General features: G+C 42.9%; 1 protein-coding gene across 6 annotated transcripts in view; it reads left to right on the top strand.

Moving 5' to 3' along the window:
• Positions 1 to 22,815, top strand: part of SEPTIN2 (septin 2) — a 35,228-nt gene that overhangs the window by 1,190 nt on the left and 11,223 nt on the right. For 3 of the 6 annotated variants that reach the window (XM_046644795.1, XM_046644792.1, XM_046644797.1), the window contains exons 2-7: positions 7,690 to 7,719; positions 9,190 to 9,310; positions 18,365 to 18,451; positions 19,252 to 19,375; positions 20,369 to 20,503; positions 20,688 to 20,805. In XM_046644795.1, coding sequence (XP_046500751.1) covers positions 7,711 to 7,719; positions 9,190 to 9,310; positions 18,365 to 18,451; positions 19,252 to 19,375; positions 20,369 to 20,503; positions 20,688 to 20,805 — 594 coding nt within the window. In that variant the 5' untranslated portion in view covers positions 7,690 to 7,710. Of the gene's footprint in view, positions 1 to 856; positions 1,021 to 1,470; positions 1,544 to 7,037; positions 7,083 to 7,689; positions 7,720 to 9,189; positions 9,311 to 18,364; positions 18,452 to 19,251; positions 19,376 to 20,368; positions 20,504 to 20,687; positions 20,806 to 22,815 lie in introns of those variants that run through there. The other 3 variants (XM_046644796.1, XM_046644794.1, XM_046644793.1) reach the window with 3 other exon arrangements.

Raw genomic sequence — 22,815 nt, 5'->3', positions numbered from 1 at the left:
CTCCCCGGTTCTCCCTCGCTCTCCCCGACCCTTTCCCGGTTCTCTCCTGCTCCCCCCGACTCCTCTCCTGTTCTCCCCCGCTTTCCCGACCCCTCCTCAGTTCTCCCCCTCTCCCCTACCCCTCCTCGGTTCTCTCCTGCTCTCCCCGACCCTCCCCGGCTCTCCCCGACCCTTTCCCGGTTCTTTCCGGCTCTCCGCAACCCCTCCCCGCTTCTCCCGCGCTCTCCCCGACCCCTCCCCGCTTCTCTCCTGCTTTTCCCGACCCCTCCCCGGCTCCCCCCTACCCTTTCCCTATTCTCTCCGGCTCTCCGCGATCCCTCCACCGGTTCTCCCCCGCTCTCCCCGACCCCTCCCCGGTTCTCTCCTGCTCTCTCCGACCCTTTCCCGGTTCTTTCCGGCTCTCCGCGACTCATCCCCGGTTCTCCCCCGCTCTTCCCGCCTTCCTCGATCCCCCGTTGGGCTCTGTCCCTGCCGCGCTCAACCCGCCCCTCTTCGGCCCTCCCAGGCCTTCCCCGGGTCTCCCCGCTCTCTTTGAGCCCCTCTTTGCGCTCTCCGATCTTCCCCGCCCACCCCGACCCTCCTCGGCCGGGGGTCCCAGGCCCTCCTCGAGTCCCCGCTCCCCGGGAGCTTTGGCGCGGGCGAGGCGGCGGGGCGTGTCCCGGGGGAACTCGAGTGGCCTCTGCCCACCCCGTGGGCATTACGTGGAGCTGTCTCAATAATGGGCCTGGGGCGCCCGCCGTGCGGTGGCGGTCGTGGTCGGGGAGGGAAAGTGCGGGTGGCGGCCGGTCCGTCGGGCGCGTTTTCGTCGTGCGGCCATCGTGTTGTTGCCCTGACATGGGCCCTTCCTCCCCGCCAGCTCCTGGCAGAGAGTAAGCCTCGAGCAGTCCTGCCGCTGCGCTAGCTCCCCAGGCCCTGCCCGGCCGCGGATGGAGCCGGGCGAGGACGCGGCCCCTGCCCCGTGCAGGGCCAGATGGGAGGGCTGGAGTCGCGGAGGACCCGCCGGTGCCCTGAAGGCCGGAGGTGAGGACGCGGCCCTGCGGCTGCCGGTGCGCTCAGCACAGCCTCGGTTCTCACGCGGCCGCGGGACCCGCCAGGCCTTTGTCGTCAGTCCCACCCGGCCTGGTCTGTCCTCCCCACAAGAAGACACGTGACCAAACCGCAATGAGCTTGCCGTGCAGCCTGCTGTGGTCTTTCTGCTTTTGGCCTTGGTCCCAACCGTTCCTTCCGTCTGGAACGCGGTTACTTCCCCTTCCCTCCGCCTTTCGCTTGCTGGTCCCGGTTCTGTTCACGGTTCTGTTCACGACTCGCCTAGTTTAGGTGTTGGCCTGATGTCAGCCTTGATCGTGCTGTGTGGTAGTCGTGCACTAGACCCTTAGTCCTGTCGGGGGAGGGGTGTCTGAATCTCGTCATCCTTACCCTTTGCCCAGTGCAGTGACAAGCACATAGCAGGCTATCAAATGTTTCTTGTAGACTCAAATCATTGTGATGCCTCAAGATAAATGTTGCAAAGCAGCCTTGCCTTTGTAAGGAGAGACAAAGAATGGTATGTAGGGGTCTTGAAAGCGTTTCTTGGTGGTTGTAATTTGAGGGTCCTTATTTTCGTTTTTGGTAGCTCCCCTTCAGATTTTTTTTGCACCACCCAGCATCCTGACTCGCAGTGTGTGCTGCTCTATCGTCTTGGCAGTGATGTCGGTCATAAAGCTTATCCTGATTTTTTTTTTCCATTTTCCACCTTGATCTCTCACCCAGCACTGCAGCCCAGTGTGAAGAACAAGGGCTTCTCAATCAGATTTGCATTCTGACTGCTCTAGAACCAGCATGGCAACCTAGGGAAAAGGGGAGAGGATGGGGGGACCTCCCCTTATCATTATTCATAAATGTGATTCAGGTTCCCTTTTTTGCCCCACTCCAAAGACAGAAACTGCTGAAGAAGGAAAAGATGTTTTTTCCCAGAGAGAAGGAGACACCAAAACTCATTTGGCCGGAGAATTGGGGTGAAGCCCATTTATATATAATCTGTATGTACCCTCCTTTGTGCTATTAGGTCATACGTGTCATTAGAGAAAGTGCATTTGATTGTGGAGTGCTGCCCCAGGTGCCATTGGCGGCGTTATGTGGTATACTGTACATGTACCTTTCTCAAATCCAAAGAATGATTGCCAAAACATCCCAGGGGCTCTGGATGAGGGACTGGGAACTTTTGGGTGCTACATTGCAGGGTCATTTTGTGGCTTGGGATAATGTATGTAAATACAAGAATAACATGTCGGTGAATGGTAGTTATGGGTAGTTCTCTAATATAAATGCCACTAGCCAAACAAGTTTATATTGCCAAGAATCCAGTTTATCTGTCTATTCTTCATCTGTTTTTGCTTTGGAAAAAGTTTTGCTGGGAGTATTGCCCTGTGGAAGAAGGAAGCCATGGGTCCAGGAGAAACACCTTTTAAACAAATTTTGGCATCTAGAGTGAGCACAACCTGAAAGAATAAAATTTTCACTTGACCACATTTCTGAGGTAGGGGATCCAATTGGTCTGCATCTGAGGGTTAAATTAATCACAGCGCTTGGCTTTCTGTGTTTCTGGATCAAGGCTTTCTCGCTGAAAACCAGGCACTTCAGAAGTTCATTCCTCTTTGAACTTCCGTTTTACAACACTCAGTAAACTTAAGTTGTTAGAAAATCATAGTGGATCTGAGTTATATTTCAGAAAAAAACTGAATGTGAGAGAAATAGGATGTGGCGAGAAACTTGGTAAAATTTATGGAAAGTTGCAATAAATGTCTTTGAAGAATTCACAGCCTGTTCCATTAATAGTGTTACTCCGTTTTCCCGTACGTGTGCGTCAAGATAGGTCTTAAGTGGGAGGAAATGGACAGGAGGAGTGAAAGGGACAGAGGAGTGAAAGGCCCCCGTTTCTTCCGTGGAACGCCCTCAGTCCTGAAGAGTGTAAGGGGTGAGCACTCTCAGGGTGCTCGAGTTGAAGGTGGTCCTGCTGCAAATGAACAACAACAGAAAGACAGTTAGAGAAGTAGGAATTCTGATTGCATAGTTCATTGTACGAAAGAACGCTTGTTAATTTTCCTTACAAAAATGGCTTGTCATTTTTAAGAGTCCTTATTTTTAGAAATGTTACCTAGCATTTACACTCAGGGACAGGGACAGGCTGAGGGGATATCTGAAACAGTGTTGGCGTTGAGTTGATAATTGCTGAAGCTGGATGATGGGTGGTACATGCAGGTTTTGTTCTGCTTTTGTATATGTTCAGAATTTTTCATGTTTTAAAATAATTACAGCAGTAGTGGGTATTCCTGCCTAATTAGTGATTGTAATTTAAATAGATTTAGCATTCCATTGTTTAGAGACACTTATCATTGGTTTTTGGAAATACCCTGAATTATATTTAAGCAGTTTCCTTACTTAGGATTTTTAGTAGAGTTGGTTGCCGAATTTTATGTGGATCCTCAGCATCTATTTGTGACAGTTTTCTCCTTTAATGTGTTGTAACGTCTTGTATCGATAGATGGTTTTGGTACATTACTGGAATCTAGTTGCTAGCAAACATTTCATTGAGAATTTTTGCATTTAAATATTCATGAGTGAGAACGACCTACAGCTAGCTAGCTTGCTTTCTTTCCTAGGTCTCCATCTGGGTTTGTTATTAAAGTTGTGCAGTCTTCATAGAATACATTAGGGTGCTTTCCCCTTTTCTGTAGTAGCTTAAGAGATGCTGGCATTGCCTCTTCCGGGTTGGGTGGAATTCGGCTCTAATTCTGTCCAGTAGTGGTCCCTTTTTCATTGGTAGATCTTTATTCAGCTGTTCAGTGGTATTCTAGTCAGGTTTTCCAGTTCTTGGTTCCATTTTGATAATTTACAGTATTTAGGAAATCATCCATTTCTTCCAGATTTTCAAGTTTGTGGCCCTCTTGATACATGTAGTTTCCTGTGTCTGTGCTTATACCTTCTTTTCTATGTTTGCTCTTTTTTCCTGAATGGGTCTTGTGAGGAATTTGTTTCAAAGAACCAGCTTTTGAATTTATTTATCCTTCTATTGAGTTATTTTCTTCAGTTCTTAACCTCGTGGGAACCGGATTTCCTTCAGTGTTCTTTAGTAATGAAAATATGTAAAACCCAAATTCTCATCTGAATCTATGAAACCTTCACTGTGTCACACAGATTTTTCTTTTGTCTCCATTCCATTGCTTTCTAGATAACTTGTGGTTTTCTTTTGTTAACCTCCTTGATCCAAGGGTTATGCTGGAATTGTTTTTTATCTTTTTTCCCATAGTTTTAACAGATTATGACTTGAGAACAGCAACTGTAAAAAATCTCTTTTAAATTTTGTGTAAATTTTCTTTACAACAGTTATATGATAGGGGTTTTGGGAGCAGGGTGAGCAAGATTGTATGTGGTACACTGCCACAGCATGGCTTGATGAGCGGTGTGTAGATCCACACCCTGGATCCAAACCCGTGACCCAGGCTGCCAAAGCAGAGTTCATGGTGAACTTAACCACTGCACTACCAGGTCAGCCCCTGATAAATTTTAAATTTTCTTTACTTGCTTTTCTTTATTGTATTGACTCAGGATTCTCTCTATCTATTCAAGGTTATTGGTTGTATTACTCAGTCCTTCTCTACTCTTGTTCATATTGTGTTTACTGAATGTGTCCATTTCTGAGAGACGCTATTAAAGTCTCCCACTTGAATTGTGTTTTTGTCAAGTTCACCTTGTATTTTTCCTAATCTTTGCTTTATATATTTGTCTGCTGTAATTATTTGTATATGCAGGCTTATGAATGTTACATCTTGGTTGTAAATTGTGCCCTGATCACACTTTTACCTTAAATCCCACCTTAGCAGATACTAATATGTCTTGCCTACTCTCTCTGTGTTTGCGCTAGCCTGGTATCTCTTAGCCTGTACTTTTGTTCTCAACATTTCTTTTGTTAATTTTTTTTTTTTTTGAGGAAGATTAGCCCTGAGCTAACATCTGCTGCCAATCTTCCTCTTTTTGCCAAGAAAGACAGGCCCTGAGCTAACATCTGTGCCCATCTGTGCCCATCTTCCTCTAGTTTATATGTGGGACGCCAACCACAGCATGGCTTGCCAAATGGTGTCGTGTCTGCCCCCCGGCGAACCCCGGGGCGCCAAAACAGAACATGTGCACTTAACTGCTGCGCCACTGGCTGGCCCCTCTTTTGTTACTTTTATTTCTTCCACATAGCATATGGCTGGTTTTGTGGTGGGTGTTTTCACCCGGTCTGTCTCCTCTTTTAAGGAGACAGTTCATTTCACATTTAGACTAATGGCTGATATTCTTGAATTTTATGTATTTGGTCTTGCTTTATAATTATTGTTGATTTTATTTTTTTCTTCTCATTTCTTTTCCGTAATTCTGGTTTGATCAAGTTGCTATGCCATATTTTTCTCTTAATTTGAAAGTTCCACTGTAATTTTTTCTTTATGGGTTACCTTTCTTATTCTTTCATAATAAGAGACTTAATCTCTTTATAATTTGAAAACAAAATGTTAGCTCCTTCTTCTGCCAGGACCATCTATATTGCATCTGATCCCTCACCGTTCCCTCTAGAAACTTTTACTTCTCTCCTCTCGCTCCTGCCCCCAACTGATAGTTTTTGCTGAAATAGTTTAATATTTTTAATTCTAGACTGTTAATAGAATTTTCCTAGCATGTTCCTTCTCAAGAGATCTTAATTCTCTCCTGGGTTACACAGTCCCAGATAGTTGGTTAATGTACAGACTCTGGTCTTTTTCCTTCTGTTAGTATTATTTTCTTTCCCTCTCTCTCTCTCTTTTCCACTTACAGGAACTCTTATTGTTAACAAGGTCAGCGGCCGGCCCCGTGGCCAAGTGGTCAAGTTCGTGTACTCTGCTTCAGCGGCACAGGGTTTCGCCAGTTCGGATCCTGGGTGTGGACATGGCATCGTTTGTCAGACCATGCTGAGGCGGTGTCCCACATAACACAACCAGAGGCACTCACAACTAGAATATACAACTATGTCCTGGGGGGCTTTGGGAGGAAGGGGAAGAAGAAAAAAAAAGATTGGCAACAGATGTTAGCTCAGGTGCCAGTCGTTTTAAAAAAAACAAGGTGGGTTGCCTAGATTTTTCCTCCACAGCTATCTTTTACTCTTGATTCCCTTCTCTGTATTTTTGCCTTGTGCATTGAGATTTCTTATATTTGGTCTTCCAAGTCACATTTCAAGTCTCAGCTGTGACCTTCTGTTTGATTCAGCTACCAGTGTTTGAGTTTGACTATCATGGGTCCAGAAAGTTTTGTTTTAAATAATGTACTTCTATCTTCATCATGGTGATACTATTTTTTTGGTTCAAATTATTGCCTTCCTCCTCTTGTAGCTTGCCTGCTCACCTCTTCATGGAGGCATGGAAAGGAGGGCACACTCACGTGGGAGCCAGGACCTGTTCTCTTAGCTCTTCCAGGATCCACTATACTCCTTCAGAATTTGTCTCCTTGCCTAGCATTCTACTTTTCTTTAAGCTTGCCTTAATCCCACTAGCTAGGCTTAAAGCATTCCAGATGGTCCAGATCCAGCGTTACCTGCCTCCTTAGTCAGGAGTCCTCACTTGGAGCTCTAGGCGTCACCCAATACTCCCCCTTCCCACCCTTAGTAAGGGTCTGTCAGAGCAAGAAGCAGTTCACACACTGCACGGAAGTATTAATCTTGCCTTCCTCTTCCTCTCCTCCACTCATTCCTGCCCGACAGATGGCAGTAGGGCTTCCACTGGGCCACTAAAAAGGAGAACCAACTGTAATCTTTCTTGTATGGCATGATACCATAGAGTTAAAGGCTTACGAATCCTACTGCTATCTTAACCTTGGTTAACCAAGCCATCCATGGGGGTGGGGGGCCTCATTTCTTCAGGGGTGCTTGGGAACATTTCCATTCAGAAGGGAAACTTAGAATGTGCGGTATTCAGGAGTGTTAGGATTTGGGGGAAATGGGGAGGTAAGAAAGTGAAAGAAACTTCCTAATAAGTTTCCAGGCTCCAGCGGGAATCCAATTTGACTGCATGCATATCTCGTTGACGTCGTTAACAAAGGTTAGCCAGCAGACTCCGAGTTTCCCAGAGTTTCAGGGCTTCTAAAATTTGTGTTAAAATTCCAAATATCTCTAGAACTATCTTCTCAAACACTCAGCTGCCTTCAGTCCATTTTTCTTTACTTACAAATGTAGCTCATATTTCTGTGTGTTCCCCAGTGTCAAAAATCTAGTTCTCAGGAGCTCAGGGAGTCTCCAGCAGATTGCAAACAGTGCTTCCTTGTTGAAAGGTTTCAGAGACAAAGGAAATTACATAATTCCAGAGGTCATGGAAATTTGTCTTCTTCTCCCCTTGTGTCCCTAGTGCCTAGCATATAATCAGTACTAAAAACTGTTTGAATATTGTTGAAAATACAGAATGTATATATGTATATACACACATACGTTTATATGGTTGTTTTCATCAACCTAATTCTTCATATCTAATTTATCTTTGTGATGAACGGATCGTTTCATCATTTCTGGGGAAGCATTTGATGTAATTAAGAAGCTAAGTGAAACAGAAGCTGTTGATGCCTTGCGTGTCAGTCTTTTTACGTGTCGACTCATGCTAAATTCAATATGTGTGTGTATGCATATATGGATATTTGTGTGGTTTTTTTTGACAGATTGACGAAACTTCACTGAAGATGTCTAAGGTAAGAGATTCACACACTTCATCATGTATCTACAGTATAAGGAGAAAAACTGCTTTGTTTTCAAACTGTTTATAGTCAAGATTTATATGATTGATTATTTTTAATACAGCTGATGTATTTGATTTGTTAAGACGGCATTCTAGTTTAATTGTCATCCTAAAAGCTTTGAGCATTAGTTTTTCAGATTTTCAGTTTCTTGTTTCTAAATACATTAGTAACAACCCGTTTAATCTCCTTAGATCATTCCCAGCAGACCAACCAAATAATAATGTAAAATTCTAATAATTTATCATGATGAGATTGATGGGGCTCTTAAACTTGATAAATTGACTTATATCAGCTCTTGCAAATTAGCCCACAGCCCTGGAAGAAATTAGTTCTAAGAGATGCACTAAGAAAGGCAGAATTTGTGGTTAAAATGCAAGGTTATCATTTTCTTTGCCTTTTATTTTTGAGTCTTTGGGTATTCCTTACTATCTGATGCATTATCATACCAGTTTTTATTTTTTATATGAGTATTAGTGTAGAACACCTCACTTGCAAAAAAGAAAATAAAAATTAGCCATAATTCCAATGCCCAGAAATTTTGTAAACATTTTTTACACCTGTGTGTACATGGGAACACACATTTACAAAATGTAATCCTAAAGGAAATACTATTTTATATCTTGCCTTTTGCAATTAATAAGTCAATTGATGTATCTTTTTTAGTTTTCGCCCATTTTTAATATGTCATTGCCTAGATTCTCCAGTTTTTACTATACTTGCTTTACCACATCTCCATCTGTCATTCCTCGTATCGGGTATCCATCTGTCAGGAAATATTGACACTTGAGCGTCATCAGCTCTGATCTCTTTCTCATCATTCTCAGGTTTCTCTTTCTTGGTCTTTGAAGCTGGGTACTCAACAAGCCATCCCTGAGTTGCCTGCCTTCCCCTTGGTGAGGCTCCTTTCCATAGAGCTAGGAACATAACAAGAGACATGACTTTTTCCTGGATGCTTTTCACAGATGCACCACATCTTATTTCCTGGAAGTATTTACTTTTCGAAGCTGTTCTTTAGCTAAGTTTGTTGAATGAAACCACTGTGAGTTGTGGCATTACTTTGTAAATCTGGCTGATTTTCCTGTAACTATAGACAGCTTCTCAAGTCAAAGTTTGAAATTGTACTAAGGTGAATTAAACATATACCTTCTTTTATGTATTGCTTAATTGCTTAACAGAAATGTAGTTTTAGGTCAGCATATTGGCATGGAATAATACTGGATTGGTTTTTCTTCTTTTTAATAAATGTTCTTAAGTGAACACCATCAGTTTTCTGATAGATTGACTTTGGAAGTGTTAATTTATGTGTATGTATTTTTTTATTTGTGAGAACTAACGATAGCTATATTTGTCACAGGTTTGGTTATATTTTAAAAGCAACTAATAAGGTTTTATTTGGTCTTTTTTTGTAAAATCTTATTTTAGCAACAACCAGCTCAGTTTATAAATCCAGAAACTCCTGGCTATGTTGGATTTGCAAATCTTCCCAATCAAGTTCACCGAAAATCAGTGAAAAAAGGTTTTGAGTTCACACTAATGGTGGTCGGTAAGCAATTAATTTATACCTTCAAGCTTATTAGATCTGTGGATGTCTCCCCTTCCCACCCTGTGGAGTAAAATAATGTGACCTGTAAAGTCAAAGAAAAAATTCCTTTGTGGGCAGAATCAAATAACTTGGGAATTTGAAAAAAAAATCTTTAGAAAGTTTTACTGAACAGTAAAATTAAAATTTTCCTGTCATGTCCTTATTATACGTAGTGAAAGTTTTTACTCGTTTTGGCAGCCAGCCCCCAGGATGGCCCCCAGTGGTCCTTGTCTTCTGGTATCCATGATGCTTTCTAGTTCCCTCCCACAATGCATAGGGCTTCCCTGTGTAGGAGATTGGAGAAATGAAGGTGTGTGACTTCTGGACTGGGTCAGGAGAGATATTGCGGCTTGTGCCTTGCCTTCTCTTGACTCAGTCACTCTAGAGGAAGCTAGCCACCATGTTGGGAGGGCACTTAAGCAGCCTCAGACAGAAGTCCCACTAGGCAAGGAACTAAGGCCTGCAAGTAGCCATGTAAGTGACCCATCTCAGAAACATCCCCTGGCCGCATTTAAGCCTGCTGGTGACTCCCATCCTGGCTGATATTGACTGTTACTGCATGAGAGACTGCCAAGCCATAACCACCCACCTTAGACACTCCCAAATTCCTGGTTCAAAAAAATCCGTGAGATAATAAACATGCGTTGTTGGTTTAGGCCCCGGAGTTTTACACTAATTTGTTACACAGTAATAGATAACTGATACACTTATTTTTAACTAGAAAATTACCTTACATTTTATTTCATTCTTGATGACTGTAAAATTCTCCAAAAAATGATGAGGTCGTGTAATGGTGGTCATGCATGAGTAGGACAAGTGATTGTTTCCCAGGGTAAATAGTTCATAAATCTGAAATGAAAGAAATTGTTTGAATCTTGGTCCAGAAAAGTGAATGGTGACATGTTTTAGGAGCACAATTACATGATAATGATCATAACGCAAATTCAGGGTCCTGCTAGAAAAGAGAAATCCAGTGCAATCTGTCTGTCAAACAGCCTTTAATATTTTAGAGGATTCAAAAACCAGCACTAATTTCTACTTCTGGCCATGATAGAATAACTCGGGGGTTGGCGAACTCTATAAGGGGCCAGATAGTAAATATATAAGGCTTTGTGAGCCATATACTTTTTGGTACAGCTGTTCTCTCTCCTGTTCTAGGAGGAAACAGCCGTAGACAATATGCCAACAGATGGCCATAGCTGTGTTGTAAGAAAGCTTTATTTACAAGGTAGTGAGCTAGAGTTGACCTGAGGACTATAGTTTGCCGACCCCTGAAATAACTGATACCAGACTAGTCCTCCTGACATGAATAGCTAGAAGACTGGTCAAAATAGATAAAACAGCTCTTTTAAGACATTGAACAACAGGCAATGCAGGACTTTGATCCTTGAGAGAAGGAAAACGAATTACATGAGCTGTAAAGGCATTCCGGCTTTCTTCTATTTACCTGCCCCAGGGAGGGGTGAATTAGTCAGAGCACAGCAGTCTCAGAGCTGAAGGATGAGATCACAATTCAGGGAAGCTGAGGGAGCGGGAGCCTGAGGTCGCAAGGCAGAGTGCCAAAAAAGAGAAAGGACTCCAGAAATCTGCGTTGGCGTTCCCTTTGATACCGTGGCCAACCTGAACTGCATATGGGCAGGGTGAGATTTCATGAGGCTGGGCCACTTATAACCACCAGGAGATTGAGCAGAACTGGAGCCTGCACAGAGTTGGACAGCCAGAATGGGGTCGGAGCTGTTGGAATTCCAGCCCCCAGAGGAGTCGTCTTGTTGAACACCCAAGGCATTCATTCAGTTGAAACTCCAGAAACTCCTTGCTTAGGAGTAAGGCTAAACTAGACGTAAAGGCTGTTCTAAACCCTCCCTAGCAAAGCTTGTAAACAAGCCTTAAAAGGATCAAGCTGATTTACAAATAAAGGAGGTACTTACCAGGACAACACCCCACTTGGAAGTCAAAATCCAGGCAATTACAGTGTAGCATTCACAATATGTAGCATCCAATAAAAACTTACTGGAGGGGCCATCCCTGTTGCTGAGTGGTTAAGTTCTCACAATCCGCTTGGGCAGCCCAGGGTTTCGCTGGTTCGGATCCTGGGCTTGGACATGGCACAGCTCATCAGGCCACGCTGAGGCAGCATCCCACAACTAGAAGGACCTGCAACTAGAATGTACAACTATGTACTAGGGGGCTTTGGGGAGAACAAGAAGGAGGTAAAATAAGGATTGGCAATAGATGCTAGCTCAGAGCCAATCTTAAAAAATAAAGTATAGCATGTGCAAAGAAGCAAAGAAAAAAAAGTGAGGCACATAACCAGGAGAGAAATCAAGCAATAGAAATAGATCCAGAAATGACAGAGATGATAGAATTGGCAAACAAGAACTTTAACTATTTCAAATATGCTCCTTTACTTAAAGGAAAACATGAATATAATGAGGTAAGTAGAAGATAACAAAAAGGAACCAAATGGAACTTTTAGAGATTAAAAAAATATATATGTCTGAGATGAAAATTTTTCTGATGGGCCTAATAGCAGATCATACACTGCAGAAGAAAAAGGCCAATAGAAAGCTTCGAAACCAAAACACCAAGCAGAATAAATAGAAGGAAAAGCACACCAGGGCACGTAATAAGCAGATCTGTGAAAAGCAGTGATAAGCAGGAAAATCTTAAAGTAACTAGGGAAAAAAACCCAGGGAAAACACATTATAATACAGAGGATGAGAGATAAGAAAGACCACTGTCTTCTCATCGGGAATACCGTAAGCCATGTGGAATGACACTTGAGTACTGAAAGAATAAAACCATCAGCCTAGAATTCTCTTTTCATCAAAAATAAGCTTTAAAAATGAAAGTTTAAAAAAAAGTTGAAATAAAGACATTTTCAGGTAAATAAGCTGAGAGAATTTATCGCTATCCCTACACCATAAGAAAGATTAAATGAGGTTCACCCTCAGGTTGACAGAAGGGAGAGCACTAGAAATGGCAAATGTGTTGGTAAATATAAAGGACTTTTCTTGCCTTTTAATTTCTTTCAAAGATGATTGACTTTAAAACAAACCTAACAGCACATAACATGTAAGAATGAGATGAACACGCAAGAAGGCATAAAGCACAGGAGGTGACTAGAAGCATGCTGTTGAGACATCTTGGGTTCTGGTGAAGAGATAGAGTGTTATTGAAAGGAAGACTGCACAGTTAACGGTACCTGTGGCAAACTCCAGAGTGCTTGCTGGAAGAATAAAACAGCTTTCCCTAAACGCCAGTAGCTTCGATAAATTAGAATATAAAAAGTGTTCAATCCAAAAGAAAGCAGGAAAAGGAAAGAGAATAGATGAGACAAATAGAAAAAGGGTAGCAGAATGGCAGGCTTGACCCCAGCCGTCTCAGTGATTATATTCCCTGAACATGTGCAAGGCAACTTGGTAAAAGCAAAAGGCAGAGGTGATCAGACTGAATGACCTTTTGTATACAAGAAAAACACTTCCAGCGTAGAAACACGGATAGGTTAAAAGTAAAAGAAGGGGAAATTACTACACAAGCCCCAGTCCTGAGAAGGCTGAAGTGGCTGTGTTAAATCAGACAACGTAGACGTTAGGTCTACTGGCCAGACATTCCAGAGATGAGGAAGTGTGCATCATGGTGATAAGCGATCCATTCAAAACGATGTGCGCACCGAATGCCAGAGCTCCGTGATACATGATGCAAAACCCAATAGGCGAAAGAGGAATCTGTAATAACAGGAGTTTTAAATGCTCCTCACTGTAATTTATGAAACAAGTAGAGAATCGGCAATGTTATAGAACATTTAAGTAATGCTACCAAACAAGACGACCCAGTTGACAGAGCACTATGCTGAACAACTGCAGAATCTACATTCTTTTCAAGTGCACGTGGAACATTCACCAAAGATACCCTGCATAATGAAAGTATTTTGTTAGGTCAGCATTACCCTGTTACAAATAACAGAAGTAAAGACTAATTCCTCATGAGCATAGACACAGCACCTTAGTAAAGTTTTATCAAGTCCAGCAATATATAAAAATTTAATACAGTTAGTTCTGCTATAATGCAATATATGTGTGTCCCTAAAAAATCACCATGCTATGCAAAATCATGCGGTTAAAATCACGGGCTTGTGGAGAGCAGGGGCATGACGCTCAGCCTTCCTCAGTGACATGTTAGGAAGAAAGAGAGGGACATGATACAAATGGTCTCAGTTGTACACATGTTAAATGGTTAAGAATCATATTACTACACCAGATAAGTCACTATGCCTTGAACAATGTCTGATGTTGGTGAAAGTGGGCTTCAGGTTGGTTGCATCTTGTGCGTTACCGTGAAGTTGTGGAAGGAGGGTTATCTGAAGATGGATGGAAAGTTTGAGACTAGAGGTGAGCGGGTGTGGCTTAGCATCCCCATAGCTGAGGTGCCTGGTAGCTGAGGTGTGTGCATTGGGAGTATTCTTTCATGGCTTGATTCTGCTGGGTAGTTTTCTCTGTTCACATAATTTCTCACCAGTGAAATCACACGTAAGCAAATTCGAAATTTGTATTATGCTGAAATTATTTCCTAATATATCACTTGTGTTGGAACAAATTTCTTCTTTCAAAGCAAGTGTTAGAGCAGAACTGACTATACATCCTAAACGAATGGAGTTTATAGCAAGAATGCATGGTTGAGCATTGGAAAATCAATCAGAGTAGTTCTAAAGGGGAAATTCATGCTGTCGTGTAAAAATGCATTTGTAAACATTCAAAACCCATTAAAGATTAAGATTGTTGATCTAATTATAAATGTATAAAAAGTCTAGAATAAAATGGGCAAGAAAGAAAAATTAAGAAAACAGTCCTGTTTACACTTGCATCAGAAAGAAGAAAACACCCAGGAATTAATTAACCAAGTCTTCCAAGTAGGTCAAAGACCTCTACTCTGAAAACTAAGAAGACACTGATAAAAGAAACTGAAAACAAGTAAATGGGAAGATAGACTGTGCTCATGGATTGGAAGAATTAATACTGTTAAAATGTCTGTACTACCCAGAGCAATCTACAGATTCAGTGCAATCCCTGTGAAAATGCCAGTGACTTTTCACACAACTACAACAGATCATCCTAAAATTTGTATGGAACCACGGAAGACCTCCCATACAACCATTCTGTTTCTCACTTTCGGTACACTATTCAGTAAATTACATGAGATAGTGAACACTTTATTATAACACAGACTATGTTAGATGGTTTTGCCCACCTGTAGGCTAGTTAAGTGTTCTGAGCACATGTAAGGTGGGCGGGGCTGACTAGGATGTTTGGTAGGTGAGGTGTATTAAGTGCATTTTTAACTTAATGCTGTTTTCAACTTGTGATGTGTTTATCAGGACATAACTCCATCGTTAAGTCGAGGAAGATCTGTATGCTGAGCAAAAGCAGCCAGACACAAAAGAGGGCTTGCTGGATGAGCCCATGTATATGAAGTTCTAGAATAATCCAATCCAGTGACAGAAAGCAGATGATGTGTTCATGCTCTGGGGGCTGGAGAGGGTAGAGGTGACTGTAAGGTGTGCAGAGGGCCTCTGTGGTGAGGACGTACTCTGGATCTTGAGTGCAGTTTGTTTATCTGAGTGTATGCTTTTGTCAAAACTAATCTGACTACTGTTTAAAAGAGTGCACTTAACTGTATTTTTAACTGAGGTGTATGTAAATGATACCTGGATAAATTTGATTCAAAAGAAAGGTAGTTAGGGGATTAAGGGTCAGATGGGTAGTGAAGAGCAGAGTGAGAAAGTTAACCACAAAAACCCTCAACTTTTAAATTGTAGCTATTAGCAGCTCAGGAAAAATGGTGTATCAGGAAAAACCCCACGCACCTAACACTAAGTCAGAGGATTAAAGAGGAAAGGCGTGGTTTTTTAAGTTGTGGCAGACTTCTAAAGAAACAAAAAAATTCACAAAATGATCATATGCAAATGAAAGATTACAAATGTTTGGGCAGCAATCTGCAAGGAATTTTTTTTTTTTAAGATTTTATTTTTCCTTTTTCTCCCCAGAGCCCCCCAGTACATAGTTGCATATTTTTAGTTGTGGGTCCTTCTAGTTGTTGCATGTGGGACGCTGCCTCAGCATGGCCTGATGAGTGGTGCCATGTCCGGGCCCAGCATCCGAACCGGTGAAACCCTGGGCTGCCGAAGCGGAACACGTGAACTTAACTGCTCGGCCACAGGGCCGGCCCCTGCAAGGAATTTTAAAATCACAGATAAGTTGTTTAAAAAAGGAAGCTGGGGGCGGGTCATCAGTGAGAGAACACAACGACCTGCTGCTGAAGAGTCTAGTCAAATGGCAAGTAGTTGGTGGTGGCTCGTTGTGAGTTACTAGCCTCCCACGATTATGTGAGGCGGTGGATCAACTCATAAGAAAAGCAAGATAAAAAATGTAAAGCTTATTGCCAAATATGTTACCTGGTAGAAAGTCAGTAGGGTGGTTAGTGTGACCAAATTTGCAAGAAGTTTACAGTAAACACTCAGAGCTTTAGAACTAAGCCAAGAAAATGAAAACTGGCCTTAAAGCAAAAATGTGCTAGGGTAATTGTATGTTCATGAGTGGTGAGAAGGCACACGTGTTAGGGGTGTTCCTCCCTAAGGGCACGTAGGCCTGGGATAGTGGCAGCTCTGAACTGCCTGGGACCTGTGTGAGCACCCTTCTGTGAAATCACGCCTTCTCCTGTGACCCTCAGCTCCATCCTGCCATCGCACAGGACAGGAGCTGTTTAAATGGGCAAAAAGCTGACAACTTAGAATACTGCTCTTTAGGGGCTTCCACAAGGGCCTTTGTTTCATAGTGTTTGAGAAAACAGTTTCTGTCTTAAGTGTTGGTTAAAATTGAAAAGTAAATGTGAAGAAAAACTCCCCAGGTGAGAAAGCTGTTTTTTATTTTGTAGCGTTCCTGGCTTGGCCTAAGTTGTGTGGTTTAATTTTTCTAGCCTAGGTTTTCAAAACTAAAACTTCAGTTAGATTAAAATCCAGAGCTTCTGTGCCGGGTTGCCAGATGGGATTCCAGAATGGTGTAAAATGAAGCTCCACTTTTTCTTACCCCGCTCCTGTTCTTCAGATTGTGGCGCCACCGTGTGTCTCATAGTGTGTATTTCTTTCTAATTGGTGAAAACGAGCCATTTTGTAAACTCGGAGCGTACCTCCCATCCCAGTCAGTCTTTGCTAGCGCTGCTTTTCAAGGATAACTAAAGTAATTGATTGCTAACCCTGATATATTTTGTGTCGAATTTTTTTGATGGTGATGGATTTACACTGATCCACATGTCTTCTTGCTTGTCTTCTTTCCCCCATTTAAAGGCAGCCATTTGAGAAACTCCTAGCCAGGATAGGAAGGTCAGTGAGCGGAGCATAGCAAAGCTCAGTGCTCTCCGAGTTTCAGCCCAAGAGTAGCATCATGTTCTGATTTAATGAGTATATTACTTGTAGATTACTCAAAAGCTATTCCAAGTGAAATAATCACTTATACCCTTAAAATTAAGATTTATAACTTAGAATCAGCTATTTGGATCTTAACTGCTTTTTAAAAAAAAAAAAAAAAGAAGCTGTCTCCACTCAGACACACCTTTGTTCAGCTGTCTTCTGTACCCCAGTTGCTGTTCATCCTTATCATCCACAGCTGTCACCACTCAGTCAGTGATAGAATGACTTTGTTTGTCGTTCTCCCACTGGACTGCAAAGCTCCACAGGAGCAAGGACTTGTCTGTCCGGTTCTCATGTGTCCCAGCACCTCGGCCTGTGCCAGGCACGGGGAGAAGACTTGGCACATATTGGTAAGATCCCCTTGAAGTGTATAAAATATGCAAAGGGGCATTGCAGACAGCTTAACAGGATAACTTGATGGGACCATGTGTGTTCAGTCACATTTTTATGCCCTTATATTTGGACGTGTTCAACACATAATTCTAGTTTTGTCCTTTCAGTGTTCCTTTTTTCATCTGTGAAAACTGCGATCTAGTTAAACTGCACTCCTAACTTTCTATGTCTAAACCTTTTGCGATCACTCCTTCATTCTTGATTTTCCCAAGGATAATGATTTTTAAACGTGTACTCCTTCCACATGCTGTGCAGGGCTTAGCAGAGGGAGGTTCAAGCCAAGATGTCCAAGGGACAGTTGGGCACCAAGTTCAGAGGCACTTCTCCATGCACAATTAAGCCTTAGCCCATAACCTACAATGAAAGGATGGAGTCTGTTCATGCTTCCTTCGAATATACAATTTAATTTTTGGTGTTTTGCATCTTCTTTGAAATTAAATTTCAGATATTCAGAATACATCGTTATGGTAGTTGAAGAAGGATTAACTCATTAGGTGCTTGAATGAATACGTGTTGCCCGAATTGGTGATGTTACTCTCAACAAAGTGAGCAGGGAAGTTCCCTCACATAAGGCAGTTGCCAGTGTTGGGACAGGAGGGTGATTGTAAAACAGGAGAAGGGAAGGGCTGACCAGCTCCTGCCTTGTTGACGGGGAGATGGCAGAGCGGTCATCTACAAGGGAGTCTTGGGTGTCTGTCTTGTTTCCTCTTCCCATAGCTTGGGAAGCCAGAGTGTTCTTGACATTATTGGATAGATGTGTTCAGTTTTCTGAAAATGTGATAAGTTTAACAGTTAACAAAACTCATAACTGAAAACCTACTTTGCATTCCATTTATCAAAAAAGAAAGACCCACCTCTAAAGTCTGTTCCACACATTTGTGAAGAGGTAACATCATGTTTCTGATCCTACAACATACAAATTCGGGAGTCCCACAGTCCTGGACTCCGATCGAGGTGCTCTGACCAGGGTGAGTTACTGACCTTTGAGCACTCATTTCCCCTCAGTGAAATGGGGAGTCCTCCCAAATACCTAGTCCTACAGAGGATAGAGAATGATGTTGGTGAGGAACTTAGCCCAGTGCCAGACTTCCCATAAACACTGATGGGTTAACCATGTCATTCGGGTGATGTCACAACAGTGTTTTCATTTTCGTTTAAAGGTGAATCGGGTCTTGGAAAGTCGACTCTCATCAACAGCCTGTTCCTGACCGATCTCTACCCAGAAAGGATCATCCCCGGAGCCGCAGGTACAGGGTCCTGTGCTGTCGTCAGTGCAGCTCTGCAGGAAGGCTGCTAAAGAGCCTCATCGGCATCTCATGCCTTAGCCTTGTGCTTGCTTTCCTTTTGTTCAGCTTTAAACACCAGGAACACGTCATGTAGATAGGGAAAGGTGTGCTGCACCTCACGTCCTTGGGCTTTGTTTGTAGACTGACTGCGTATCCGTGGGTCCATCCTCTGTGAGTTTCTTTTCTTTGTCTGTCAAGTATAATAAATAGCTTTGCCTGTGTTGTACATCTAATGGGAGGATCAAGGGAAAATGCTTTCCCTCCTGGAAACAGCTATGGAAATAGAAGATGACTGTGAGGCCAGACGTTGTCAGGCTGCGTCTGCTGTCTGAGCCGTCCAGTGCAGGACACCGCATCCGTGAGTGCTTGTTACGAGAGTGGATTAAGCACACAAAGTCAGAGCCTAGGGCTTGGGCCACCGCCACAGGGACATAGAGCCCTTTCACAAATATTTTTAATTCAGTTTTTAAGGGAATTTGTGAAGTGTTTTCTTTGTCCCAGGAACAGAAATTGTAATTTTCAATATATGCATTTTTAACCTTCCTAAGCAGCCCTTTAATCTTAGCTTTGATGTTTTCCTTACTGATTCTGGGATCTTTTTTACACAATCCTCATGTTACCTTCTGAAAATCTTCCTCAGAGAGGTAGTAAACTTCCAATTATTTGTTTAATAATCAGAAAGTAACAACTAATTTCTCCTCTTTGCAAACTGGCTCAATTTTAAGATACATTCTCTTACTAAGTTTGGGGTTTTTTTCTAGAGAAAATTGAAAGAACTGTCCAAATTGAGGCTTCGACTGTTGAGATTGAAGAGCGAGGGGTCAAGCTGCGCCTGACAGTGGTGGACACGCCCGGCTACGGTGACGCCATCAACTGTAGGGATTGGTACGCAGCCCGCAGGGAGGGGCGCAGAGCCCCAAAGTGCTGAGGGCTGTGCGCTTGGTTACATTTGTTCTGATGCATTTAAATTTATAGTGTTGATGATTATTGGGTTTGGGGTAGTTGTATATGATAAAACAATGAGACCATTTGAAGCACGTTAATTAGATTTTAAATAAGGAAATTCACAGAATGAGTATTTTTTCTCGAAGAGTATTCGGATGAGATCTGAGATCGCAAAGCCAGCTGTCCATCAAATGCTGGTATACATGAAGCACCTTGATCTTGAACCGTGGCCAGTGCACAAGATATCGTCTTCCTCCTTTCCACATGCAAGGAAATGGTCGCTCAAGACTTAGTGCTGTAAATGACTGCTCATTGGCCTCATTTGCACAAATAAGGAAAGCAGGAAGTAGAAGCTAAGAGCAATCTGTCCCTGTACTGTGCAGAGAAGGCCACTTTCATTGTGCCAGCTCTCCTGATTCTAATCCTCATAAGCATAAAGCACCAACTTTCCAGCACAAGATGAGAAAGGGAAAGAGAAGGAAGGGGAAAGATCTTTCCTTCATCTTTCTGCTTCCTCAGGAATATCTCCCTTCTGTAGGTCATTCTTAGCATCATGTGGATGTGCTGTATTATTTCACGTCTTAATACACCTGTTCTTCTACCCGCCCTCCACTCCTCTGACCCTCTTCACAGCCACACGCCTGGAAAGAATTGGCATCCCTCTGTCTTTGCAAAGTTGTCTCAAGCTCTTTGTAACTTATTCCATTCAGGCTTTTGACCCCCAATGCTTAGGGAAAATTATGCTTGGCAAAGTTTCCAAAACCTAGTCTTGCCAAACCTAGGAGTCAGTTTTCCAGTCCCATCTCACATAGGAATTATCAGATTATTTTTGGTATGGAGGAAGGGACAGAAAAACTTGTTTTGTCTTTGAAGTTAGGGACTGCCTGCGTTTTGTGTCTCATAATTATTAATTAATATTTGTTTTTCTCTCAGTTTTAAGACGATTATCTCCTACATTGATGAACAGTTTGAACGGTACCTGCATGACGAAAGTGGTTTGAACCGACGGCACATCATTGACAACAGAGTGCACTGTTGCTTCTACTTTATTTCTCCCTTTGGACACGGGTAAGGACTTGCTCGCCTGGGACACCCAATGCGTCGATCAGAATTTCATCTTTACTATATGGGTTTACAGCTTTCCCCCAAACTGCATATTTTCGTATAAGAACTGAGATACTTTTGAGAGAAAATTTCGTGTGATTTCCCTATTCTGTCCCTAAATAGCTAACACTTCTCAAATTATTTTTAGCCTTAAGCCCTTAGATGTGGCATTTATGAAGGCGATACACAATAAGGTGAATATCGTCCCTGTCATTGCAAAAGCCGACACCCTTACTCTGAAGGAACGGGAGCGCTTGAAGAAAAGGGTGAGTGTGGGGTTGGCCAGGTGTTTTTTGCTCAGGATGGCTGAGAGCCAGGTACCTGGGAAAGGGGACAGAAGGAAGCGTGTCTACGGTGTGGAGGGCAGTGCGGGGAGTGTGGCAGTGGTTTTTAAGGAACACCTAATACTTACTTGTGATTTTTAAATATTTTGCCTTCACAAAGGTGTCAAATTATTGCTATGCTTTATAGTTCACCTTAGATGGAAATATCCTCAATGAGTAGAAGGTGGCTAAATGCAAAGAGACTGTGGTGTGTTAGGGAAATGATGTGAACATGGAAGTGTGGCCATCTCCAGAACTTCAGTTCTGTTATTTTATCTAAACATTTTACTTCCAACGATCCATTGAGGGATGTGTTCTGATTCCAGTGGTCTGGTATTGTGACCGTTTTAAGGGCCTACATTTTGACCATTAAGAGGTTGCATTGCGGTTGTCCCTCAGCCCGCTGGTGTACCTCTCACCTCCCAGAAGCTCCTACACTGGTGTCCTCTTCTGTATTATTCTATGAAGCCTCTGGGTGACTCTCTGCTATGTGTATTTTTTAATTATTTGCCTATTTCTATCTGTATGCTCATTAAGAAAGTCCAAACTTGGGGCCGGCCTGGTGGCACAGAGGTTAAGTTCACACGTTCCACTTTGGCAGCCCGGGGTTCACAAGTTTGGATTCTGGGGTGCAGACCTATGCACTGCTTATCAAGCCATGCTGTGGCAGGTGTCCCACATATAAAGTAGAGGAAGATGGGCACAGGTGTTAGCTCAGGGCCAGTCTTCCTCAGCAAAAAGAGGAGGATTGGCCACAGATGTTATTAGCTCAGGGCTAATCTTCCTCAAAAAAAGAGAGAAAGTCCAAACTCATATGCTAAATTCTCCAGAGAAGAATTCCTTTAATTATCCACAGAAACAACCACTGTTAAGAGTTAGGTATCTGCGGGCTGGCCCCGTGGCCGAATGGTTAAGTTCATGTGCTCCGCTGCAGGTGGCCCAGTGTTTCGTTGGTTCGAATCCTGGGCACGGACATGGAACTGCTCATCAAGCCACGCTGAGGCAGCATCCCACATGCCACAACTAGAGGGGCCCACAGTGGAGAATATACAACTATGTACTGGGGGGTTTTGGGGAGAAAAGGGAAAAAAATTTTAAAAAGAAGAAAAAAAGAGGTATCTGTTCTTCCAGAATATAGTCTATTTTTGTTTTTACAGAATGGGATCATTTGTACGTATTATTTTGCCCTTTGACTTTCTAAGACTTTCCAGCCCACAAAGAAAGCGCTCCCTCAGGGCCTTACTCAGTCAAAGCACCCCTCCTCAGAGCACCCTCCCTGCATCACAGTACCCCTGACTCGGTCAGTGCACCGCCCTGCCCACCCCGCCCCCATCAGAGCACTCTCAGCACACGCCAAGTATTTCTTCAGTGTGTTTCTTGGTCTTCCCACCCCTGCCCCTGGGTCCCTGACATCAGGGACCTTTGCTTTGCTCTTGTGTATTCCAAGAATTTAGAACAGTGGCTGGCACATAGTGGGCACTCTGTAATGTTTGTGTAATGGGCATAGTACACATCGTTGTCTCACGATTCCATGTCAGACAAATTCTTAGGAAATTGATGCTCATGTAAATTTTTGAAAGAAGTCTAAATTTCCCTGCATACAAATTTGTGACACTTTACATTCCTAAAGCCGTGTGTGAGCACACTCTTCTCTCCTCCCCAGAGCAGTCCTGAGTATGTTGCCAGTTGTGGTGAAGTGTTCCCATCTGAGAAATGGGAACCAGTGTCTTGCTGCAAGTTGCATTTCCCAGTTGCTGATGCGAGTGTCTGTCCTGGTGCTTGACACCCATTGGTGTGTTTGAGGGGGTTTTAGAGCCCCACCCCTCCTTTCAGTGCTTTTATTGACTTACAGATACTCATGTTTTTAGACATTGAGTATCATGTTGCAGATGATTTCACTTAGTTTGACTTTTGTGTTTTCACATTTTCCTTGATGCCTTCTGTCATAGCAGA

This window comes from Equus quagga, chromosome 17 (genome assembly GCF_021613505.1).
Source record: "Equus quagga isolate Etosha38 chromosome 17, UCLA_HA_Equagga_1.0, whole genome shotgun sequence".
NCBI classification, from domain to species: domain Eukaryota; kingdom Metazoa; phylum Chordata; class Mammalia; order Perissodactyla; family Equidae; genus Equus; species Equus quagga.
Note: the sequence above shows the minus strand (reverse complement) of the source record. Positions and strands in the feature narration are given on the sequence as shown.